Source organism: Jaculus jaculus, chromosome 8 (genome assembly GCF_020740685.1).
Source record: "Jaculus jaculus isolate mJacJac1 chromosome 8, mJacJac1.mat.Y.cur, whole genome shotgun sequence".
Taxonomy (NCBI): Eukaryota; Metazoa; Chordata; class Mammalia; order Rodentia; family Dipodidae; genus Jaculus; species Jaculus jaculus.
Genome location: NC_059109.1, coordinates 112,186,252 through 112,210,609, shown reverse-complemented (window position 1 = coordinate 112,210,609; position 24,358 = coordinate 112,186,252). Strand labels below are relative to the sequence as shown.

Genomic DNA, 24,358 nt, shown 5'->3' with positions numbered 1-24,358 from the left:
ACTTGACAGAGAACACGTCCCTGGGTTAGCATTAAGGGACCAGGTCTCCGTGAGTCAGGCCACCAGGATCAACAGAATGGGTGTTCCCCCAACCCCATAGGCCCCCCCAAAGGGAGGAGGTCATGACTGTGGACACCACCACCCTCCTGTGTTCATGCAAGGATGTGCTTGAACCCCACCCAGATGTCTCACATGATCTCCAGCTCTGCCAGAGGCAGAAGGATTTCCCTGATGGACAAAGTGACAACAGATGCCGGGAGGCACTGGCAAGTGTTTATTGATTGCAGGGAGGGGCAGTCTGCAGAGCTGAGACGCAGCCACCATCTACAGGTTCACCAGAAGGACAAAGAGGCAGGGTCCCAGAAGGAGGAGATCGGGGCCAGCCTGAGACTGTCCTGGAATTGAAGGGTCAAACTAGTTATTGCCTTTTTTTTTTTTTTTTCTTTTAAACCTCCAGCTTTGCTGTGGATTCTACAAGGTGACTTCTGGCACTGGGGCGTCATGACCTTGAATCACAGAGTTCTTGGAAGGGTCAGATGCAGAGCGTCTAAGTGTGAACCAGAGTGCCCCCTAGTGGTCTTTGGGTTAGCGGGCCGTCCTCAAGCCCAGCCCAGCTCATGTCAAAATCCTCTAAGAAGTTTTATAACATGCAGATTCCTGGATGTCTTTTGGGGGACCCGGATAGTAAAGTTCTTAATAAAACTGGTTTTTAAATTTGGGGAGCTCGCCCTGTTACACCCCCCCAAGATTTCATTGTAACAGCTTCGTAGCGTCCAACAAAGCGGACATCTCTCATGCCCTGGGCTCTGCCATTGTCGCTTCTCTCTGACGCTGGTTTTGGCTCTGTCTTTCCTTTTACTTATTTCTCCTCCAGACTCACATGTGATGTGATAAAGCTACAGAAAAGGTGAGCAGTGTGTGCTGCTGCCAAAAAGAGACCAATACTGTGAAACAGGGACTTTGGAAATAGCAAAAAAAAAAAAAGAAAGAAAGAAAAAAAAAAAGAATTTGAATCATTGGATTTCTCCAGAATTAAGAGGCTCAGGAACTCAGTGTTTCTAAAGGGTATCTGAGTGGATCAGGACTCATAAGAGTCAAAGGTTTGTGGTTGGGGGAGATGTCTTAGTTGGCAAAGTGCTTGCTATGCAGGCCCGAGGGCCCGAGTTTGGGGTCCCTAGCCTCCACATGAATTCCGAGTGCAACCTGCCTGAATTCCCAGTGCTCGGGAGGTGGAGGCAGGAGGCCCCAGGGACAAACTGTCCAGCTAGATTAGTTGAATAGGTGATCTCTGGGTTCAAGTGAGAGATCTCACCTTGGTAAATAAGGTGAAGAATGATTGAGGGAGACAGTATCACCCCCGGGCCTCCACACACACTCACACACACATGATGTGCACACATGTGCACCTGCACACACACATGTAACATACCACACACATACACAAATCGTCAAAAATTGGGGCCAAAGTGCCTCTGTAGAGCTGGGTTGGACATTTTGCCACATGAGGGTGGCGGGGAGTCATCTGTGGGCTTTCTTTGCTATTAATAGTTCTGTTTCTGGCATCTCTAAATCTAAATCTCATCCCTCTAAAATGATTGGAGGTCTCAGGAGTCAGGACAGGCAGCCGTTCTCTTCCTCAGACCGCTTACCTCGATCACACGCCACACGGCCCTACTGTATCCCAAAGCCTTTGCCAGTGGTATTGGGATTCCGGCTTGCATTTTCTCTGAAAGAATAAATGTGGTGAGACTCTGGTGGGTCAGGGTAGGCTTGGGAGGCAGAGGGCTTGCCCACAGTTCCTGGAGGGGAGCCTGGGACCCGTGGGATTTGGAACGTCCCCTGTTTCTGTTCATCTGTCCTGGTCTGACCTGCCCAACTTTTGCCTCTGACAGCAGCTTCTGGCTGCCTCACACGGACCTCACATCTTTTTACATTCTTGCTCAAGACCCACCGTAGGCTCCCATCTTTCATATTGGCAGTCCCCACGCCCCGATCTCCCACGCTAACCAAGTGACAAAGGGGACCCTGGTACAGGGTACCAGCTCTATCCACTCCCTCACACATGCCAGCTCATCTCTACCTTCTGGGGAATGTACTCTCATTTCTCCCTTTTACGGATGGAGAAACTGAAGCTCAGAAAGATAAGGCAGCTTGTGCAAGGTCAGCCAGGCAGCCAAAGAGCCTTGGACTTGAACCCCCATCCGAGTGAGGCTCCTTGCGTCGGCGCTAGCTGCCCATTTGCACCTCTACGTTCTGCTGTGGCCAGTCTGTGGAGTCTGGGATCTGCTGGCTCTGGCCTTGTTAAAGGACCAGGTTAAATGGGCAGAGGAGGAAGAGCTGTGTTTAACTGGAAGCTCCCTGGAGCAGGGGGAAGGTGAACTAGAGAGGGATGATTAGTAGATCTTGTATAAAAGGGGTTCCAAGTGAAGAGGCAAGCAGGAGGTAGACTCGAGCGTGAGAGAGCCCGTGGGAGGGACACACCATTCTGGTTGGGCAACAGCAGTGAGTTGAGAATCTTGGTGATGACGCCATCCAAGTGTTCAGCCTGTGAGAGAGGGCAGGGGTGGGGGTCATCACTTGGCTGAGTGACAGGTCTTCCTGGGCACTCAGGTGACCTGACTTATCCACATCTACATCTAGTAGAGGTGTTGGCATTTCATATCCCCTGTAGTCCAGAGCTATCAGGAGTTCTGGGGGTACAGCATATCTGTGGGGAGCTGGACTAACTGAGGATGTTCCACTGGCATAGCCAAAAGTGCCCTGAGAATTGTGCTTCTCAGGAAAAGTCAGAGATCCTGATTTTCACAAACATCGTGTTAAAAGATTGATTTAAAAACTAAAGCTTGGGGAAGGAAATATCATGGTTTGTTGTCTGTAAGTATAGAAGTTGTCAATAATATATATGTTAAAAATAAAATAAATATAAATAAACAAATAAAACTTCTGGGTGTGGTGGTGCACGCCTTTAATCCCAGCACTTGGGAGACAGAGGTAGGAGGAGCACTGTGAGTTTGAGGCCATTCTGAGAATACAGAATGAATTCCAGATCAGCTTGGGCTAGACTGAGACCCTACCTTGAAAAACCAAAAGAATAAATAAGTAAATAAAATAAATTAAAAAAACCAAACAAACAAAGACTAGTCAGGGCACAGCAGGACATGCCCGTAACCCCAGGATTTTGGAAGCAGAGGCAGGAGGATTGTTGAAAGTTCAGGGTCCGTCTGGTTTATATAGTGATTTTCAGGCCGTCTGGAACTACAAAGCAAGACCCCATCTAGAAAAAAGAAAAGAAAGAAAGAAAGAAAAAAAAGAGAGAGAACAAAGCCAAAGAAAAAAGACAGGATTTAGCCCACTTGAGATCTCTGGTTCATCCTGGGAACTGGGGAAACTGAGGACCAGAGGGACAAGGCTGCCCAGCGTCGCTGAGGCAGTGGAAGCGTTAAGCTTTCTCATGGACAAGCAGAGTGAGTGGGCGTGGAGCTCCGTGTGACTGTTCTTAGCGATGTCTGCACACAGCAGGTACTCCGTCCACGCGGGGGTCGGGGGGCTGGGGGGCGGAGTTGGACTTTGGAGCATGGCACGGAGACCACAGCCCGCCCCCGGGCTTCCTGTGGTGATTTCAGGGAGGTAAATCCCACATGGTGCCTCTTTTCAAAACGGCCCTTTCTGGCCCACGTGCCCTGACAGACCACCTCTTCCCACTCACGTGGAATAGGCCGATATCTGAGATCATCAGCGAGATCCGGTCACAGCTGAAAGAGAACATGCCCGTGAGAGCCATTTCTCACAGTCCAGTCAAGGCCTGCCCACTGAACCCCGGCTACGTAGCAGGCACCCCCATCCCCCAGCTGCACCATTTGTTGCTACCTAGGAATGCCAGCCCAGGGTCGCCAGACAGTTTGGTTTTTATGTTTGCAACTAGATAGTCTGTGTCGACCTATCATCTAAGGGCCTATCTGTCATTCAACCAGCTGTCCTCCCCATTCTGCAATCAAGCAAGTGCCTTGAACCCTTGAGCCATCTCTCCAACCCCATCATTCCATGATCAAAACACCCTTGAATCTAATTTTATCTCAGGACTGTCCAGTTTGCAGCCCCTGACCTTGTGCACAGGACAGAAGGTGGTGTCCTGGAGCAGACCTGGTGGGGGCCAAGAGGGCACTATAAACTGGGTCCCCGAGGGCTCCGTGTTTTGGGTTATCACTGCCACACCGTCTTGGAAGTTTCCAGAATGGTCTGCCCGAGACACGAGGTGGTGCTGGGGCAGACCAGCCCTGTGGTGGCTGGAAGGCCCCTTCATTTTCCTTCTCTCTCCGATTCAGCCCTCAATGGCCAGGCAAGGCCAGGCAAGGCAGCTCTCTGGAGCAGCCTTCACTGATGTCCCCTCCTGACTGTTTCCACAAGGCCACGGTGATGGGGCAGCACTCGGTAAATGTTCCACACATTTACCTGATATCATTAAAGTTGATCCTAAGTCGCTCATTTTCTGTGTAAAATTGAACTTCAGTATTGGCCTCCTGAAAACAGAAGAAGCCTGGTTGTATTTTTTTTTTCATTAAAAATTTTTTAATGAGAGAGAGAGAGAGAGAGAGAGAGAGAGAACTGGCATGCCAGGGCCTCAGCCACTGTAATAGAACTCCAGACGCTTGCGCCACCTAGTGGGAATATGCAACCTTGAGCTTGCCTTACCTTTGTGCGGCTGGCATACTTGGGATCTAGAGAGTTGAACACGGATCCTTAGGCAACACAGGCAAGCGTCTTAACCACTAAGCCATCTCTCCAGCCCCCGGCTATATTTCTTTGAAAAGAGTGCATCAAGTGTGGGGCAAGGGCATCTGAATCTCATCTGCTGGCTCTGCAATCATTGGGAAAGGTTTGTCTGACCCCTCTGAGCCTCACTTTTCACATCTATTCAGTGGGATAGTACTTAGGCTTGCTCCTTATTTAGTAAGTGAGGAGATTCAAGCCTGTTGGGATGACGGTGATGATGCAGCCGACACGTTTGGCACACTGACTGGGTCCCAAGCTGTGCTTTCAGAGCGTCCTGCAATTATCCCTGTGAGCCTCACCACTTGGCAAGGGGGACGGGTCAGTTCCCTAGTGGACAGGGAAGGAAACTGAAGGACAGAGGGCCAGCAAGCACCTCGGAAAGGCAACATGACCAACGTCATATCACTGCAAAGCTCAGCGGCTAAGTCAAGTTTCGTATGGGGTCCAAGACTTGTGTCAACTTGACCCATGGGCAGGGCTGACCCTGCCAGGTTCCCCTCCAGGCCAGTGGAGTGACATTCGGAGCACCAACTTGTCCTGCAGCGCCTCCTGCTGGCCATGGAGAGGTTAACAGGGAGTGAGGCTGGCCTGGGCACTCCAGTTCCATTGTTGCTAGGGCACCAGAATACTTTCCTCCAGAGACCAGAGGGCAGAGGCCAGAGCTTCAAACTGAACCCCGCCCAGGAAGTGCCACTTAACCTGTAATCTGTGGAAGCAACCCCCCACCCCAGAAGTGGGTGGTGGGCAACCTGTTCGGCTGTACATGGAGACTCAGCTGTAGAGAGGTGGCAACGTGAGCTACCTGCTCACCAGGAACAACTACGCAGTCTCCTTGGTCAGGCGTGGCTGGCCTTTTCCACCTAGCACCCTTCACTGGGAAATGCTCCTTGTTGGAACAGGGCTGTCTTGCCGGGAGGTTATGTTCCCTCAACCCCGGGGTGGCTGGTGGTGCCAGGGCCAGGATGATGAGGTGGGCCTTCTGTTTGTATGTGGACTCAAGGAGGTACTATCTATGCTTAGGGGGTTCCTTGCGGTGGCAAGCTAAGGCGGCTCTTTAGCTGAGACCCTCCCCACCCCCAACTCACCCCTTAACCATCCTCACCAGAATCCCTGTCTCAGGCTCTGCTTCTAGAAGCTCTACCCAAGTTGCCTCATGACTGGGCTGGTCATTCAATGACATTGCCATCCTTTCCCTCCACTGGATCCTAGGACCTGGGGAACTGCTGGTTCCCAACCGGCAGGGAGGAGGCCAGTTGGGAGCTTCCCCGAACATGACTTAGCTGGGCTAAGGCTACTGATGAGGATTAGCCCTTTCTCTCCTTCAAGTGTCCCAGCTCAGAAAACTGATACATTTCCATCCTCCTGGTCATAACAGATTGGCACATGTGACCCAAGCATGACCAATGGGATTCAGCTAAGACACTGCTGGAACCTTCCTGGAGGGACGGTAAAACTGTAGAAGATAAGCCTGATGCAGCTGGTGGCCCTTCCCTGAGGATGAAGGCAGGAGACAGGGACAGGGCTGCCAGAGAGAAGACAGAGAGGGACATTGTTGGAGCACCTGCACCCAGCTCGTCCTCAAGCCAGCCCCACTTTTCAGTTGAGTGACTGGAATTCCCTCTGAACATGTGAGTTGAATTTCTGCCTAAACACCCCTGACCAGGAAAGCCACACCATCTGTGGTGGTTTGACTCAGGTGTCCCCCATAAACTTAGGTGGCTTGAATGTTAGGTTCTCAGCTGATGGAGATTTGGGAATTAATGCCTCCTGGAGACAGTGTATTGTTTGGGGCAGGCTTATGGGTGTTATAGCCAGTTTCCCCTTGCCAGTGTTTGGCCCACTCTCCTGTTGCTGTTGTTCACCTTATGTTGACCAGGGGGCGTTGTCCAAGCTCAGCTTATGCCATCATTTTCCCTGACATTTTGGAGCTTCCCCTTGAGTCTGTAAGCCAAAATAACCCCCGCCCCCCACAAGCTGCTCTTGGTTGGGTGATTTCTGCCAGCAATGCAAACCTGACTGCAACACCATCCAAGCCGGGCATGGTGGCGCATGCCTTCAATCCCAGCACTTGGGAGGCAGAGGTAGGAGGATCGCCGTGAGTTCGAGGCCACCCTGAGACTCCATAGCGAATTCCAGGTCAGCGTGGGCTAGTGTGAGACCCTACCTCAGAAAACCAAAAAAAAAATAAAAAACCCCCCCCAAAAAAAACCACCATCCAAGTGGGGGGCCCCCAAGCTCCTGATTTTGGTTCCGTGCTGCCCCTCCTCCCTCTGCTGCTAAGGTGACAGCAGTGGTGCATGCAGGAGGGTCCCCAGGCTTTGGATCATGTCACAGACACTTGAACTCACAATGCCGAGAGAGAAGAAGGGCCGGTCATCTTTGTTGTTGGGCAGGAAGTCTAGTATGAACTGTTGGGCTGCCTTGGGGCTGTCCTGGTTCAACAGGAGCACAGGGCTCTGCTGCATGAAAACCTTCACCATCTGGGTGGGCTCCAGCTTCTCTGCAGCCTGGAAGGACATCACCCCCCCCCATGCCTCACCATGAATCACAGCCCCAGGCGCCCTCACCCCACACCTCCCTGCGCTCCAGCCACATTGTCCTCTCTGGCACCTTCTGGCTGGAATACTGTCCCTCTCAGAGACACTCTTTAGTGTCCTAGCCTACAGCAGGTGCCCAGAGTCGCCCTCGCCACCCAGCGTCAGTCCTTTGTCCCTCCACTTGCCGTGAAGGAGCACTCGAAACCATCCAAACACCTCTGCTAGACTTGAGTCTCCGTGTGGCCAGAGGGCTGGTCTGTCAAGTACCCCCCCACCCCCCAATGGTGGAGGGAGAGGATGGAGCAGCAGAGCCTCAAAGCACCCAGCCAGCGACCGGTGACAGATGGACTCACCGTCTTGTTGATCTCCTGGATCTCCTTCTTTAGCTCCCGATCCAGATGAGAAGACTGAGGAGAGAGGAAGTGAGGAGGCTCAGCTTTCCCCACAATGGTGGGGTACCAGTGGTTCTGAGTGTATCGGCACCTGGCCTCAGCAGGAAGGGACAGCCCTGGTCTACTAGTGATGGGCGCTGTGGGTTTCGCCCTGGTAGGCAGTGGTGTAATTGCCATTGCTGGGTTACCTGGGTATCCAAAATGCCCTTGGAAGAGGAAACAGGTGCACCCAGGGCAGAGCCAGGGCCCCGAGCTGGGTGTTGAGGGGTATGCTTTCTGCTCTGGGGGTGGACTATCACAGGCGGATTCTTTGCAGAGGGAGGGCTGAGAATGGCCGGGGATCCCTTCTGAGGCAGCAGATGATGCAGAAGCGGTCCCCACCCCTTGTCGCGTGACGAAGGCTCACCGAAAAGCCCAGCAGGAACACGAATTCCTCCTGAGGGAGCATGGCCTCTATGATCGCGTTCACCACGTCCTGCCTCAGGGTGAGGCTGAAAGGGGCTCCGTCCCAAATGGGCTCCCCCTGGGAAGCCACGGAGCTGTTGAAACTCTGGGTCACCCTTGCCTTGGAGTCCAGCAACTCGGCCTGAGGAGACACAGAGCAGGAAGGGGGTGGAGATCTTCAATGCCCAGGGTGCCCTAGTCAAGCCGAAGCAAAGGACCCGCTGGGGTGAGAAGGCTCTCCACCGAAGTTCTTGGGATGGAGCCCTCAATGACGTGTGCGACTAGGTCACAGTCAAGGATTAACGTTGCGCAGCAAGCGCGTGTACTCAGTGTGGCTGTGAGTCACTGTGAAAATGAGTTTGGCCCTCGGTTACCCTTGCTTTTGCCCTCTCCTGCTGGGTCTTCCACCACGGGGCCCTGCGGCACCTGCGTCCTCACCAGAGGTTGTACCATACTCTTGGATTTCCCACCTTCCAGAACCACAGGCCCAACAAACTTCTATTGTTTATAACTTTCTCAGTCTCCTTTCCCCCTTCCTCCCTTCTCTTTTCCCTTTCTATCTTCCTTTCTTCTTTCTTTTTCCCTTCCTTCTTCCCTCCCTCTGTTTCTTTCACCCTCTCCTCTCTGTGTTTAAAGAGGTGGGAAGGTGTCTTCCTTTGATGCCCAGGCTGGTCCCTAACGCCTGGGCTCACGCAATCCTGCCTCAGCCTCCTGAGTACTTTGGTCTGTACCTGGAGCTACAGCCGCACACCACTATGGCCAGTTTGCAGCCTAAGTATGTCCCCTTTCATTTCAACCTCTCTGATACCGCAAACCCTTTGGAAGAAAGGAAGATTCAAACTTCAGTGGAATACATGGACTGGTTCAGCGCTGTGGATGGGACCGGATGGGTTCCAATCCAGGGGCGCCCGGAACAGGTCTAGGATTCACGTCACCCCAGTTAGTCTGGCCTGCAGGGAGTTCAGCCTGAGTGTGTGTGAGTGTGAGTGTGTGTGTGGGTGCAATTCTGTATTTAACAGAGACTGAGGAGTCCCTGAACACTTCTTGTCTTTGAATGCAGCATCATTTCATTCTCTCCTAAGCATTGCTATTCATATTTCATAGACATGAAAACTGAGGTTCGGCGAGACAAAGAGAAACTTTCCCCAAAATTACGGCACTGGGAAAGTCTGTTCAGCGTCCTTGTGAATGTCCCTAACCTGAGGCCACTGTGTGACCGCGTCAGGTGTTCGGGGTTGGAAGGAGCTTGCCTGAGAGAAAACCCCTAGGTCTCTGTGGACACATAGGTCAGAGGCTGCTGAGGGGCTGCTCCGTGTGTATGGCTCTAAGGTTCCACCCGCTACTTTTCGTCCTTCCGGAGAGCTTATGCATGACATTCTCCATCCCGGTGCCCCGACTGTGGGTGCGTTTGGGCCCTGCACGGTTGGAGAGGGGCGGCTCTTCCCTGGCGCCCCACGTTGCTGTGAGGTTCCGGAACACTCACCTTCAGCTGGACTTCAACGCTGTCGTGCTCGATGCCCAGGGACAGGACGTCAAACTGCAGGCCTCCAGGGCTGAGGGAGATGGGAGCTGTTCAGGAGCGGGAAGGGAGCCCGTGAGTGGAGGCCCCAGGCTGGGCCGGTGGTTCGAGGCTGTCCCTTGGGTCTGTGGCATTGTCAGAGGGCCAGGAGGAATGAGGCTGCTGCTAGTAACCATGGCAACTATGAAGGACCGCATCAGGTGCCTGTTCGGCATTGTCCTTTTACATATGCTAGCTCCTGCATCCTCATAGCAACCAGAGAGTAGGTCCTGTGATCGCTGCCACCTTCCAGACAGGAAACCAAGGCTCAGAAAAGTGAAGTGAGTGCACAAGGTGAGGAGGAGACAGGAACGCATCTAGTCGGACGTCAAACCTGCACTGCTGTTTATAACCCCGCAACTCCCCCACTTCCAAAAGCAGCGGGTGGATCTGGGACCCGGATGCGCACAGCCCATTCGCCCGCTGTAAACCTGTTTGCTTTGCGTTTCCCCAAAGGGCCACCAGGTGGCGGTGGCACCCCATCAGCTCAGCTGTTCATGTGGGGAAGAGTCCACAGGCTTCACCCATTTGGAGAGCAGAGCCTCCAGCTAGACTTGGGTTTCAGCCCCTGTGACAGTCCCTTTCTGTCTCTAAATCCCCACCCCCCTCTCTCTTTTCGTGGTGTTACAGTCTTACGAATGTTAGGCAAGCGATCTATCCCTCAGTTTCCCTGTCTTACAATAGCAAATCCTGCTTCAAGGCCTAGTCACGACCAAACCAATCCACACCCATGAGTGGGAAGAACCAGGTTCCAGCCTTCTCTATTAAGACTGTCCTGAGTGGGCTAGGACAAGGGGCCAGACTGCCCTGAGCTTCCATTTCCTCTCACCATGCCTGGACCAAGTGAGCCAGTGGCTCCAAAACACCCAGCTTGGTGCATGCTCTGAGGCTGAGGGTCATTCGTTGCGGCCTCTCCCCACTCCTCTCCGCTGCCCTGTGAAGGGGTGTCCCCTCATCCTAAATCGGCACTTGGTAGGGTTTTCTGACCCCCTGCCACTCCGCGGAGGGAGGGGGAGCTGAGCACCGACAGTGTCCACGGTGGGAACGGAAGCCCGTGTCTTCCCCGCTTGCTGCTCTCAAGGAAGTAGAAGTGACGGTGATGACCCGGGACACACAGTTCCCTTCTGGCCTTGTCCTCTCCTCTCAGTAGGACATTGAAGTCGCTTTACCACCTATCCGTCCATTCATCATCCATCTGTCCACCACACGTTTGTAAGTGCTTCTCTGTGCCAAGCAGAGCAGCTATGTGCCTGGAACTTTCCTGTACATTTGTTTTTTTAAAGAAAGAGCAATAGACAGCAAGAGGCACACGCGTGCACACACACACACACACACATGCACACACACACAGAACTGGCACACCAGGGCCTCAGCCACTGAAACCAAACTCCAGACGCTTGTGCCACCTAGTGGGCATGTGCGACCTTGCGCTTGCCTCACCTTTGTGTGTCTGGCTTATGTGGGGTCTGGAGAGCCGAACATGGGTCCTTAGGCTTCGCAGGCAAGTGCGTTGACTGCTAAGCCATCTCTCCAGCCCTCCTGTAAAAGTTAATCCTCACTAACAATCCTCTGAGATACGGACATATCAAGACCCATTCTACAGATGAGGAGACCAAAGATAAGAAGGAGGTGGAGTGACTTCCCCAAGGCCATGGAACAAGTCAGCAGCAGAGCTGGGATTTGAACGTTGGTCCGTTTGGTTCTGGTGTACCTGCTGGCCTCACACAGAGCCTCGCACATTAGAAGGAACTCATGAAGTCACAGTTGTGGCGCCTGCCCTGGGCAGGGCTCAACCGGTGCTGATCTACCTGCTATTGGGTCCTAGTAGTTGCTCTGGCTTGCCCGGGGAGGTCTCCCCTGCATGGAAGCCAGGCCAAGAGGTGGAGTCGGCAGCCAGGGGAAAGGTGGGGGAGAGAACAGCGCACGTACCCTGCACCAGCGTCAGGAGGTCCGTGTACATGTCGTTGAAGGCAGCCTGGATCACCGGGCACAGCTGCAACAGTCCAGTGCAGAGCCATCATCAGTGGAGAGGCAGCCCCACGCTCCACCATGACCCGGTCCCCACCATCCAGCCTGAGTCTCACTGCTGTGCCCTGGCTAGTCAAGTGTTCACCTGTGGAGTTGATGGCCAGCTGGTGTGCCACCTCCCAGCCATCCCTGGGGCTCAGAGTTCACAGTAACCTGCAGGGCCACTTGGGACCTTTGGCAATGGTTTGTCCACTGCTTTGGGCACCCCAGAGTGTGCCTGGCCTGCTGGGACTCTCCCCGGCACACTACTTGTTTGCTCACAAGACCCCATGTTTTCCTTGAAGCATGAAGAGAATTCACTTATTCATGCCATAGGAACCTGCTGAGTTCCTTCCACTTGTCAGTCTCTAGAATAGAGGCCGGGCTGTCCTCGGTCCCAGTGGGTTCCTGTGCCCACCGAGCAGTTCTTTGTCTAACATTGCCAGTACTTTTTGGCAACAGGTGACTTTGTCCCTGGAGAGACATTTGGAAATTTCTGGAGAACTTTTAAGTCACCACGACATGGCAGATGAGTATTATTATTTTTAAATATTTATTTACTTGAGAGCGACAGAGAGAGATTGAGAGAGAGAGAGAGAGAATGGGCGCGCCAGGGCCTCCAGCCACTGCAAACGAACTCCAGACGCGTGCGCCCCCTTGTGCATCTGGCTAGCGTGGGTCCTGGGGAATCGAGCCTCGAACCGGGGTCCTTAGGCTTCACAGGCAAGCGCTTAACCGCTAAGCCATCTCTCCAGCCCCAGATGGGTATTATTGACAGCTAGTGTATAGAGGCCAGAGATGCTATTGAGTCCCTCCCCACCCACAGCCCTGCCCCATGATAAGTAGTCCCCAAATTCTAATATAGCAAGCCTTGACAGATATCATACCTTTGTATACATTCCCAACCCTTTCTCCTTTGTCTTTTTTTTTAAAAAAATTTTATTTATTTATTTATTAGAGAGAGAGAGAATGGGCACACCAGGGCCTTTAGCCACTGCAAACTCCAGACGCATACACTACCATGTGCATCTGGTTTATGTGGGTCCTGGGGAATAGAGCTTTGTCCTTAGGCTTTGCAGGCAAGTGCCTTAACAGCTAAGAAATTTCTCCAGCCCCATCCTCCTATCTTTTCCTTCCACCCTCCACCAAGAAGAAACAGAAGGTGGTTTGCATGACTGGCTCAGCTCCCTTTCCATTCTCCTCTCCTCTCCTCTCCTCTCCTCTCCTCTCCTCTCCTCTCCTCTCCTCTCCTCTCCTCTCCTCTCCTCTCCTCTTTTGTCCTCTCTTCCCCTCCCCTCTCCTCCTCTCTTTCTTTCCCTCTCTTCTCCCTCTCTTTTTTCCTCCCTTCCCCTACCTCTTTAGCACTGGGATTAATCTTACGGCCTCACACGTACTAGGCAAGCATTCTACCACCGAGCTACACCACCTGCCCTCTTTTTAGACTAGCATTTTTTTCTCTCTCTCTGTGTGTGTATGTATGTGTGTGTGTGTGTGTGCAGTATGTGTGGTGTAGAGTATGTGTATGGTGTTTGTGCATGTATGTGCAGATGTGTGCACCCTGTGTGCATGCATGGGAGTGCCAGAGGAGAATGCTGGATGTCCTTTGACATGGCTCATCTGCATGTTTCCTTGAGACGGAGTCTCTCATTGAACCCTAAGCTTGCAGACTTCAGTCAGACTAGCTGACCAAATGACCCCCAGTCTGCTCCCCACTGGCCGTAAACTTGCAGTCTTCCTGTCTCGGTCTCTGAGCAGCTGGGATTACAGGCCTGTACCACTAAGAATACCAAGATTGTTTGAATTAACCTTACTAACTTTACAAGATTCCATTTGAAGATGCGTGTGGTGGTGGTGGTGGGGGACTACAGTCCTTTTGGGCTGAGGCAGAAAGAGAGCCACAATTTTAAGGTCAGCCTGAACTGCAAGGTGAGACCCTGTCTCAAAAAAACTAAACTAAACCATATGTGTATATGTATGTGTGTGTGTGTATGTATGTATATATATATAAATATATATATATAATTTTTTTGTGGTACTAGGGACTGAACCTAGCATGCAAGGCATCGTGCATCTTAAGCAAGTGCTATACCATTGAGATACATCCTCTGCCCATCAGTTTTTTTTTTTTTGATTTTTTGAGATAAGGTCTTACTCTAGCCCCGGCTGACCTGGAATTCACTATGGAGTCTCAGGGTGGCCTTGAACTCACAGTGATCCTCCTACCTCTGCCTCCCGAGCCCATCAGTTTTTTTGACTCAGGTATTTTTTTCCTTGTTTTGTCTGATACGTAGATATTTGGTCTATGAAAATAGCAACTTCTTAAAATTGAGCATGATGGTTCACACCTTTCATACCAGCACTGGGGAGGCTGAGGTAAAAGGATCACTGTGAGTTTGAGACCAGCCTGGGCTACATAGTGAGTTCTAGGTCAACCTGAGCTGGAGTGAGGCCCTGCCTCAAAAAAAACCACCCCAGATATTTAAAAAGCTAAATATGGGACTTTAAAAAATCTTTTCCCAGTACAGAAGAAGTTAAAAGTTCACCTTGACAGAATAAAAGAACTAAACCCATGATTCTAATGTTTAGTTGTAGGATTTTGAAAAATGGAAGCAAAATGTGGTACTTTACTTGTCTTAAAAGTAAGAGAGTGGACTATAATTTGGAAGAAAATTGATATCTTTATTGTTTTAAAATACTATTAATAAAATCTCATTGTGTATAGAAAATATTTTAAATATTTACGTTTTAAATATTGCCACTTTTGTTTTAAAGTCTTAATTATAGTCACGTTATAGAATGAAAGACTTTTTGGGTTAGTTTGTTGAACTGTAAAACATAGTCCAGCTATTATAACAACAAATAGTACATAATGACATAGGCACACGCCCATGATTTAAAGGCTGACGTCAAGTGCAGCCACATGAAAATCTGAGTGCAAGCTGGGCGTGGTGGCCCACGCCTTTAATCCCAGCACTTGGGAGGCAGAGGTAGGAGGATTGCCATGAGCTCGAGGCCACCCTGAGACTACAGAGTGAATTCAAGTTCAGCCTGGGCTAGAGCGAGACCCTGCCTCAAAAAACAAAACAAATAATAATAATAAATCTGAGTGCAAGTGTATGAGATTGGAGGGCAAGGTGCAAGTAACTGTTGCTGGATGGAAATGCAAGACTGTATTTTCTCCCAAGATTGCTTTAGTTACCATGACATCTTTTTAATTAAAATATTAGCTACCAGAATATTAATAAAAACGATAAGATCCTTTAAGCTTATTATGAAAAAAATTGGCTATTTAACAAGGTGTTTTGAGACAAAGGGTGTAAGAGTTATTGCGATTGCACCATCAATTTATAATGGAAATCACTGGTTGATGTGACTGAATCCCTTACAACATTTGTGGATGAACATTTTCATTTACCTGGGGCATATCAAGGGCATGTAAAAATGAGATTCACCTGGGTTGCAGGTACTTGCCTAGCAGGTGTGAAGCCATGGGTTCTAGCCCCAACACACGCGCATGCACACGCGCACTCGCGCGCGCGCACACACACACACAAATTCCTGCAACCTGTGTTTACTGATTCAAAAGCTAAGTGTGGGGCTGGAGAGATGGCTTAGTGGTTAAGCGCTTGCCTGTGAAGCCTAAGGACCCCGGTTCGAGGCTCGGTTCCCCAGGTCCCAAGTTAGCCAGATGCACAAGGGGGCGCACGCGTCTGGAGTTCGTTTGCAGAGGCTGGAAGCCCTGGCGCGCCCATTCTCTCTCTCTCCCTCTATCTGTCTTTCTCTCTGTGTCTGTCGCTCTCAAATAAATAAAAATTAAAAAAAAAAAAAAAGCCAAGTGTAACAACGTGGTGGGCCGCAGCTCCTGCAATACATGTCTAGATGGCTGTGAGATGGGGTGGGGCAGAGTCTGTTCATATAAAGCTTTTAGGACATCATGCTTAGTTTTCAAGAATTCTTAGCTTAGGGGCTGGGGAGATGGCTTAGTGGTTAAGGCACTTGGCTGCAAAGCCAAAGGACCTCAGTTCGATTCCCCAGGACCCATGTAAGTCAGATGCACAAGGTGGCTCATTGCGTCTGGAGTTGGTTTGCAGTGGCTGGAAGCCCTGGCGCACCCATTCTCTCTCTCTCTCTCTCTCTCAAATAAATAAAAATAAAAGATTAAAAAATAATTCCTAGTTTAGTATTAAAAATTAAATGATGTAAACATAACAAAACTTAAAATAAAATGATTTTTTTTTTTTTTGTTTTTTCAAGGTATGGTTTCACTCTAGTCCAGGCTGACCTGGAATTCACTATGTAGTCTCAGGGTGGCCTCGAACTCACAACGATCCTCCTACCTCTGCCTGGGATTAAAGACATGCGCCACCACGCCTGGCTAAAATAGAATGAATTTAATAAAAGCTGAAAACGTATCCCTTCCTTGCCATTTTGCTACATTTAATTAACATCTGTTGCACTTGAGGTAACACCTATTATGTCCGTTTGTGCTACTGTGTATCTTGACATCACATTGGTAGTCTAGCATGTCCCTGCAGGGAGGATTAACACCCTGGAAATCAGCTACACAGCAGGCTCCCTCCCTGCCACCCTTCCAGAGACAGTTGTAAACACACGACCGCACACCACTGACCCAGGCTGATTGACTTCTGGCAGTCCATTAGACGCAGCTGAGTAAGTTATCCCAACTTGGCCCCAGCTTGCAGTTCCATCCTAGACCCACAGGGGGGCAATCTCCCCAGGCCGGAGGCCTCATCATCCTCACCTGTTTGTTCACTACTTTGGGCAGAGCTGGCATCAGGAGGTTTGTGACCTTGTCGGCAAAGGGGTTGAGCATGAAGGACAGCCTTTGGAAGAGGAAATGTGGTGAGGAGGGAGGGAGGGAGGAAACATCACAGGGGAGGAGGGCGTCCTGGGAGAAAGGAACTGGACCAAGTTCACCCAAGCTGTTAGATAAGGCTGAGGTAAGAGGCTGGGCTGGGGGTCAGACAGTGGCAGATTATCAGGGAAGAGGACTTGGAGGTTGTCGGTGGAGGTCCATGCTGACGGTGGGATGCAGGGAGCTGGCATGCTAAGTGTCTCCCTGTCGAGGAGAAGTGAGGGGAGGTGCCGTGCTTTGGAGCCCCTTGTAGGTGGCTTACATGAGTGCACCGTTCCTGCTGGCTGGAAATTATCATCCACGTGGAGATGACCTGTCCAATTTGCCCAGTGAAGAAGTTGGGCTTGCCTTTTTGTTTTACCTCCAGGCCTACCTGGGTCTGTCTGGGTTGGCTTGTGGAGCGGGGAGGGGGCTAGGAAAGAGGCCTCTCTGCCTTTCCACCTGTTTGCCTGCCCCCTGGCATCACGTCGATGTACACCATTCCTGCTCTGTCATCCCGATCTGTCTGTGGCATCCCAGATTCCCTAGAAGACTCTCTGGATCCAGAATCAAGAGGGACAAGTCCCTGTCTCAAGGGGCTCAGTGTTCTTGCCCTGCTCCCCCCGCCCCTCCCCGGCTCCGGCCTGCATGGCAGAGCCTGGCACTCACTTCTTCAGCAGACTGACGCTCAGGCTGTTCTGACTGCTGGAGCAGAAGTCCAGGGCGAGGCGGTTGGGACCCTTCTCGCTTTTCTCTATCCGCACGAGGGCTTGGGCCTCGGTCATCAAATGGAACTCCACCAAGGTGCTGACCAGCAGCCTGCGGCGAGGGGGTGGGGAAGCGGCACTCAGGTCATGAGCGCTGTTCCAGCCGGGGCCCGAGGCATGGCTGTGCGTCCATCTGTCTTCTGTTCTCGTGACTCTCTCTCTGTCTCCTTGATTGGTTTCCCCAGCCCCCACATCCCAACTTCTGGGGGTCCTCTTCCTACTGAGATGTCCCGCAAGCTTTGTAGGTTAGCATGAAAGTGATGGGCCACCTCGTCCCCAAGCTTCCCTTCCCCCAGCCATCTCTCAATTTCTTCCTTTTTTTGGTATTGGTGGTGGGGGGTTGTCCAAGGTAGGGCCTCACTCTAGCCCAAGCTGACCAGGAACTCACTCTGTGGTCCCAGGCTAGCCTCGATCTCAGTGATCCACCTACCTCAGCCTCCTCAGTGCTGAGATTAAAGGCATGTGCCATCATGCCCTGCTTCTGCCTCCCTCCCTCCCTCCCTTCCTTCCTTTCTTGGCTATAAAAGATTGAGTTTCAGAGAGACAAAGGATAGCAGAAAAGCTCTCAAGCTGAGAAGCTGAGAGGGGTCCCAAGCAGGTAGCCAGCTCTTCCTATTTCCTTTCCTTCCTCTTCCTTCCTTCCTTCCTTCCTTCCTTCCTTCCTTCCTTCCTTCCTTCCTTCCTTCCTTCCTTCCCTCCCTCCCTCCCTCCCTCCCTCCCTCCCTCCCTCCCTCCCTCCCTCCCTTCTTTCTTTCTTTCTTTCCTTCTTTCTTTCTTTCTTTTTGAGGTAGGGTCTTGTTGTATGTAGTCTAGGCTGACCTGGAATTCACTATGTAGTCTCAGGGTGGCCTCAAACTCACAGTGATCCTCCTACCTCCGCCTCTTGAGTGCTGGGATTAAAGGTGTGTACCACCATGCCCGGCTAGAAGACTTGTTTGTTTGTTTATTTTTATTTATTTGAGAGTGACATACAGAGAGAGAGAAAGAGGCAGAGAGAGAGAATGGGTGCGCCAGGGCCTCCAGCCACTGCAAACGAACTCCAGATGCATGCGCCCCCTTGTGCATCTGGCTAACATGGGTCCTGGGGAATTGAGCCTGGAACCAGGGTCCTTAGGCTTCACAGGCATGTGCTTAACCATTAAGCCATCTCTCCAGCCCTCTTCCCATGTTCAATTCACTGGGCAGCCTTGTCGTCGCTATGTGCTTCCAGAACCTACCCAGAACCTGACCACATCTCTGTCCACCTGCTCCGTTCCCTGGCCTAAGCTCTCACGGTCTCCTCCTGGGTTGTTGCCACACCTTCTGTGGAGCCTTCTTGCCTCTACTCTTGTCCCCACGCAGCCTATTTTTCCCCAGAGCAGCCAGAGGACAGTATTAAGCCAGGCTGTGGAGATGGCTCAGTGCTGCACCAGCATGAAAGCCTGAGTTCAGGGCCTCAGCAGCCACATCAAAGCTGGACACAGGGGTACATGCCTATAATCTGAGTGCAGGAGGCTCCCTGGGACTTGCTGGCCAGCTGGACTACTGGAATCAGTGGGGTCTGTGTTCAGTGAGAGACTCACTCTCAAAAAATAAGGCGAAGAGTGACGGAGGGAATCCACCGACATTAACCTCCGGCCTTCACACAACATGGCCCCCGCACAAGTGACCATGCATACACGCGTGCACATAGACCACACGCGTGGTAAAAAATGTTGACATATTATGCACTTCCTCTCCTAAGGCCCTCCTGGGCTCCATGTCCTCTAACTTCATCAAAGCCAAGGTCCTGGGCTGGAGAGATGGCTGAGTGGTCAAGGCATTTGCCTGCAAAGCCAAAGGACCCAGGTTCAATTCCCCAGGTCTCACATAAGCCAGATGCACAAGATGGCACACACATTTGGAGTTTGTTTGCAGTGGCTGGAAGCCCTCGTGTGCCCATTCTCTCTCTCTCTCTGACTGTCTCTCTCTCTCTCTCTCTCTCTCAAATAAATAGATGAAAAATAAATAAAATATTTTTTAAAAAGCCAAGGGACGCATCTTGCCCTATAGACTTACTTTACCCGGCCTTAGATGCCAGTTGATCTCCTCACCTAACACTCTCTTCTTCCCTCTCCTGTCCTTGTCATTCTTTGAGCCAGGGAAGTGCACTCCTGCGTTTTCTCTGCTTGGGAATCTTTTCCCCAGGTGAAGGAAGGGGGCAATGAGTGGATAAACCTTTCAAGCCTGCTGTGCCGACTGAGGGGACACTCACGTATTGAATCCAACCACCATGTCCAGGGGGATCCTGACGACCAGCTCCTGGTCATAGGAAGAAGGATGTACCCGCGGCTGGAGGATGTTAGCAGAGATGATCTTCATCCTGGGTGGGATTTGGGGGAGAGGAAAATGGTACTGATGTTCCAAGCGCCATTCCAAGCCTGCTCCCACCCCGTTTTTCCAGGCTTCCCTGGTGTCTGGACGGCAGCTAGCCCCCAAAACCCTGCCTACCAGCTCCTCCCTAGGATGGTCCTCTGCCCCTCCCTTCTACCCTTGCTTGTTCCTCTGCTGGTCCCCTGGCTTTTGGGAGGTGAGTCTCAGCTCCTAGTGCTAATCAGCCCCTCTGTGACCTGACCCCCTTGCTCCTAGCTGTGAGACTTGAGCTGCAGCCATTCTGAGAGACTCTCACCCCTCCATGGCTTTGCCTGGCTGGTCCCTGTGACTGGAATGACATGTTCTTCGTATCTCCATCTCAACCATGACCACCATGGGAAGCATCTCCTTTGGCCGCAGGCCACCCTCCTGTGGGATGCCCCTTTAGAGCTTCTGTGACACTCACTGCCTTGAGGTCACCATTAGCCACTCTGGGGACTTCCTTTTATTTATTTATTTGCTAGATCCAAAGATATAGTTTATTTAAAACAAAGGTGACAGGGTATAAGAAGGAGAGAGAAGAGGAAGAACAAGTCTAACATAAAAGTGCACAGAAAGTATCTCAAATTTAAAAAAAAAAAAACAAAACAGGCAGTGGAAGAAGCTGTCTTCTACATGTTCAAACTGCTGACCTCAACTGAGTGTTCACATCCAAACCTTACAAAATAGCACTTCAAATCAGCACTTTATATATATATACAAAACAATATATATATAAACAAAACAAATATTTATGTGTATATATATATATATATATATATATATATATATATATATATATATATATATATATATATAGTTGTTTTGTTTTGTTTTTTCAAGGTAGGGTCTCACTCTAGCTCAAGCTGACCTGGAATTCACTATGTATTTTCAGGGTGGCCTCAAACTCACAGCAATCCTCCCGAGTGTTGGGATTAAAGGCATGCATCACCACGTCCAGCTTAAAAAATATTTTTTTATTTTTATCTATTTATTTGAGATAGGGAGAGAGAGGTAGAGAGAGAGAGAGAGAGAGAGAGAGAGAAAGAATGGGTGCACTGCAAACGAACTCCAGATGCATGTACCATCTTGTGCATCTGGCTTACGTGAGTCCTGGGAAATTGAACCTGGGTCCTTTGGCTTTGCAAGCAAGCGCCTTAATGGCTAAGCCATCTCTCCAACTCAGCACTTTAAGCCAGTGTTATTAGTTTTTGTTACAAAAAAAAGGGGGGGGGGAAGCTACAAATTTCACACTTTTAAATTGTACATCAGCAACAGCATTTAAGCTTTTCTTTATTCCCAAGTTGGTCTGAGGGCAAGCTGGTGGCAGAGAATCCTTGCCCCCACTCTGGGGACATCTTGAAGAACTTAGCCTGATCTGTCAAGCAGAGTGCTTGGGGACAGGCGTGGGGAGGAGCTGCCCCGCCTCCACTCACCCGATGATGTATTTCATGATGGAGCCCATTATGTCGCTCAGCAGGGGGATGCCCCCAGCTGGCTCCTCTCGCATGGCACTCAGCAGGGGCAGCTTTTGGAGGATGGATTTGGCATTGTGTTTCTTCAGCTCCTCCATAAGCCCTGGAGGGAGAACCAGGAGTTAGAGTCTAGGACGTGGGGCAGGGAAGGTGGTCTGGTATGGGGTTCCAGGCTGGGGAAGGCCATCACTCAGCACTTCTTGGACCTGACATCAGGTGGGGTCCCTCCATCTTGACCCTAAGTCGATTGTGTAGATGAGGATGGTGGCCCAGGTAGGCCATTTTTGCGTGAAGAGTGCAGCTGGAAGTAATAGGAACTCCCTCTGGCTCAAATGCCGGGTGCTTGGGAATCACACTACATGGGCCCATGGTTCTCTGCCTTCCTCAATATCTTCTGACACCTCTTTGCTCCCTCTCCCTCCTTGGGGACTCTCCTCTGTCTCTGGCCAATTTCATAGGATGCAGTGGTCAGGTCCTCTGAATACATCAGGTGTCCTCCAGAACGGCTAATTGTCCCTTCTCAGGCGACAGTTTGGAGCAGTGTTTCTCCACTACGGTGATTTTGCCTCCTGGGAGACAAGGGCAATGACTGGGGATATACACAATTGTCGCAACTGGGGTAAGGAAGCTACTAAACTGCCTCTAAAGGCCAGGATGAGGCCGGGTGTGGTGGCGCACGCCTTCAATCCCAGCACTGGGCAGGCAGAGGTAGGAGGATCACCGTGAGTTCGAGGCCACCCTGAGACTCCATAGTGAATTCCAGGTCGGCCTGGGCTAGCGTGAGACCCTACCTCGAAAACACAAAACAAAACAAAACAAAAAAACCAGGACAATCCCCCAACAGTAGAGAAGAATGAGGAGCGGAAGCCTGGCTGGAGCTCCTGTGATTCTCACAGCTCCTATGCTATTGGGGGTCCCACCAGCCAGGGGAGAAGGCCTTCTCCTGTGTGCTTCCAGAGAGGAGGCCGCGGTGAAGGGCTTGTCCACAGGGTCACAGAGCTGCAGTGACAAAGCTGTGTCTAGGACTCAGGCTACCAGACCCACTGGCAGGGCCTTTGCTCTGGGGTTTAGGGGCATGCTGGCTCTGATTCTGCTGAGGGGGTTTCAGGCAAGAACAGTGGAATGTGTGCGTGTGCATGTGTCGGGGGCGGGGGACAGGAGTATCACAGCACGCTCTGGCCACACACCCTTCTGCAGGGTGTGGGTCCCCAGAGCAGTACGTTTTTGGAATTGTGGCATTTGAGGAGGAGAGCCTGGTGTGTCGTGGGCTGTTGCCATCATAGTATTCCTTTTTTATTTTTTTAAAAATTATTTATTTATTTATTTATTTGAGAGCGAGAGACACAGAGAGAAAGACAGATAGAGGGAGAGAGAGAGAGAATGGGCGCGCCAGGGCTTCCAGCCTCTGCAAACGAACTCCAGACGCGTGCGCCCCCTTGTGCATCTGGCTAACGTGGGACCTGGGGAACCGAGCCTCGAACTGGGGTCCTTAGGCTTCACAGGCAAGTGCTCAACCGCTAAGCCATCTCTCCAGCCCCATCATAGTATTCCTAACCTTTATAACTCATCCAACGTCCCCTACCTGTGTCTTACTCACACACTTCTCAGGATGGGGAACTCCCTCTGCCTTTGGATGGTTGGTTTTATTTTTCTACCTATTTTTTCAAGGTAGGGTCTCGCTCTAGCCCAGGCTGACCCGGAATTCCCTATGCAGTCTCAGGCAGGCTTTGAACTCACGGCGATCCTCCTACCTCTGCCTCCTGGGCGCTGGGATGAAAGGCGTGCGCCGCCACACCGGGCTTGGATGTTGTTTTATCTGCCCCTTTGCCCTATGACAGTGAGGTGGGGGTGGGTGTCAACACTTACTGTCTCTGATGACTTCTGGGCCCAACTTGAGCACTGCAGGGGGCCTGAGGATGGCTCCAGCCGAGGCGGCGCCCAGCAAAGCACAGAGCAGGGTTAGAGTCCACATGCCAGCCATCTTCCTGAGTGTTGGCAGGTGGCAGAGCCTGGAGTGAGCACAGAGCTGGCTGAGAAGAGTGGCACCCAGGGCACGTGTTTGGTGCAGTGGTGAAGGGCCAGGCCTCGCTGAGTGGCCTTGGACAATCGGCATAACCTCGGTGTCTCTGCATTGTCCTTTGCCAAGTGGACATAACAACCCCCTGCTTCATAGAGTCCGTAACATTAAAGGGAAAGCTTCTTTAATCCCAGCACTCCAGAGGCCGAGGGAGGAGGATTGCCATGAGTTCGAGGCCACCCTGAGACTACCTAGTGAATTCCACGTCAGCCCGGGCTACAGTGAGATCCTACCTCAAAAAACCCAAAAATGCTGGGCTGGAGAGATGGCTTAGCGGTTAAGTGTTTGCCTGTGAAGCCTAAGGACCCCGGTTCGAGGCTCAGTTCCCCAGGACCCACGTTAGCCAGATGCACAAGGGGGCGCACGCGTCTGGAGTGCGTTTGAAGTGGGTGGGGGCCCTGGCGCGCCCATTCTCTCTCTCAAATGAATAAATAAAAATTGAATCAAAAATTAAAAAAAAACCAAAAATGCAAAATGAAAAGAAGGAAAACTTTGAGTGTGGTGTCTTGATTCACGTGGTAAGCACTTGGGAGATATTAGCCGTTTTCTTCTGGTAAACCCACCAGCAATGCTCGGGACATCTCTGCTTCTGGTCCCCCCTCCCAGCCACGTGGGTTCCTCCTAGAGAGAGGCCCTGAGGTGCCTGGGTGTGCTCCGCCTTCTGCCCCCATGCAGCTTCTCCTCCCGGGACCCTGTCCTGCTTGGAGGGAGGTGGATATGGGTCTAGGGGCCTGAGCTCCTGCCATGGAACATGGATTTCTTGTCACCAGAGATAAATGTGGCACTGGGTGACATGTGTCTGCTGTGGGCTGCAGCAGGGGCTCTCTTGAGACACAGGTGACCAGGATTAGATCTCAGGGTCCTTGGTCAGGCTGTGAGCTCTGGAAGGGGAGCCCTGTTGCCTGCTCCCCACGCTGTCCCTGATACGACACACAGTTCAGAGTCCAGTTTCATTAGTGGCTGCTGAGGGAGTGAATGGCTCCTGGGAGCCGTGGAAGAACTGGAGTCTGAGCCTTCTTGGGATCCCTGTGAAGTCACAGGACCCCCTGACCCCGCCACAGCAGCCTCAGGTCGGGAGAGGACATGTCGTGTTCCCGGGAAGTAGA

General features: G+C 51.4%; 1 protein-coding gene across 1 annotated transcript; it reads right to left on the bottom strand.

Moving 5' to 3' along the window:
- Window positions 1-332: 332 nt before the first annotated feature.
- Bpifb1 (BPI fold containing family B member 1) lies at window positions 333-23,156 on the bottom strand. The gene is made up of 15 exons (XM_045157616.1): window positions 23,042-23,156; window positions 21,137-21,278; window positions 19,564-19,671; window positions 17,233-17,382; window positions 16,471-16,552; window positions 11,631-11,694; window positions 9,627-9,712; window positions 8,106-8,285; window positions 7,661-7,714; window positions 7,119-7,277; window positions 4,450-4,517; window positions 3,707-3,752; window positions 2,482-2,545; window positions 1,650-1,726; window positions 333-395 (listed from the first exon to the last, which is right to left on the bottom strand). The coding sequence occupies exons 1-15, from the start codon at window positions 23,154-23,156 to the stop codon at window positions 333-335; spliced, it is 1,458 nt and encodes a 485-aa protein (XP_045013551.1).
- Window positions 23,157-24,358: the final 1,202 nt, after the last annotated feature.

What these genes read in the sequence shown, in the direction of transcription:
- Bpifb1 (XM_045157616.1), bottom strand. Translation starts at nt 23,156, where the DNA reads ATGGCTGGCATGTGGACTCTAACCCTGCTCTGTGCTTTGCTGGGCGCC. An exon ending in ATGGTGGTTGGATTCAATAC is followed by an intron (nt 17,383 to 19,563) that starts GTGAGTGTCCCC and finishes CCCTCGCCGCAG; the next exon opens with GCTGCTGGTCAGCACCTTGG. An exon ending in CCTTCTTCTCTCTCGGCATT is followed by an intron (nt 4,518 to 7,118) that starts GTGAGTTCAAGT and finishes TTCTGTTTTCAG; the next exon opens with GAGGCCAATACTGAAGTTCA.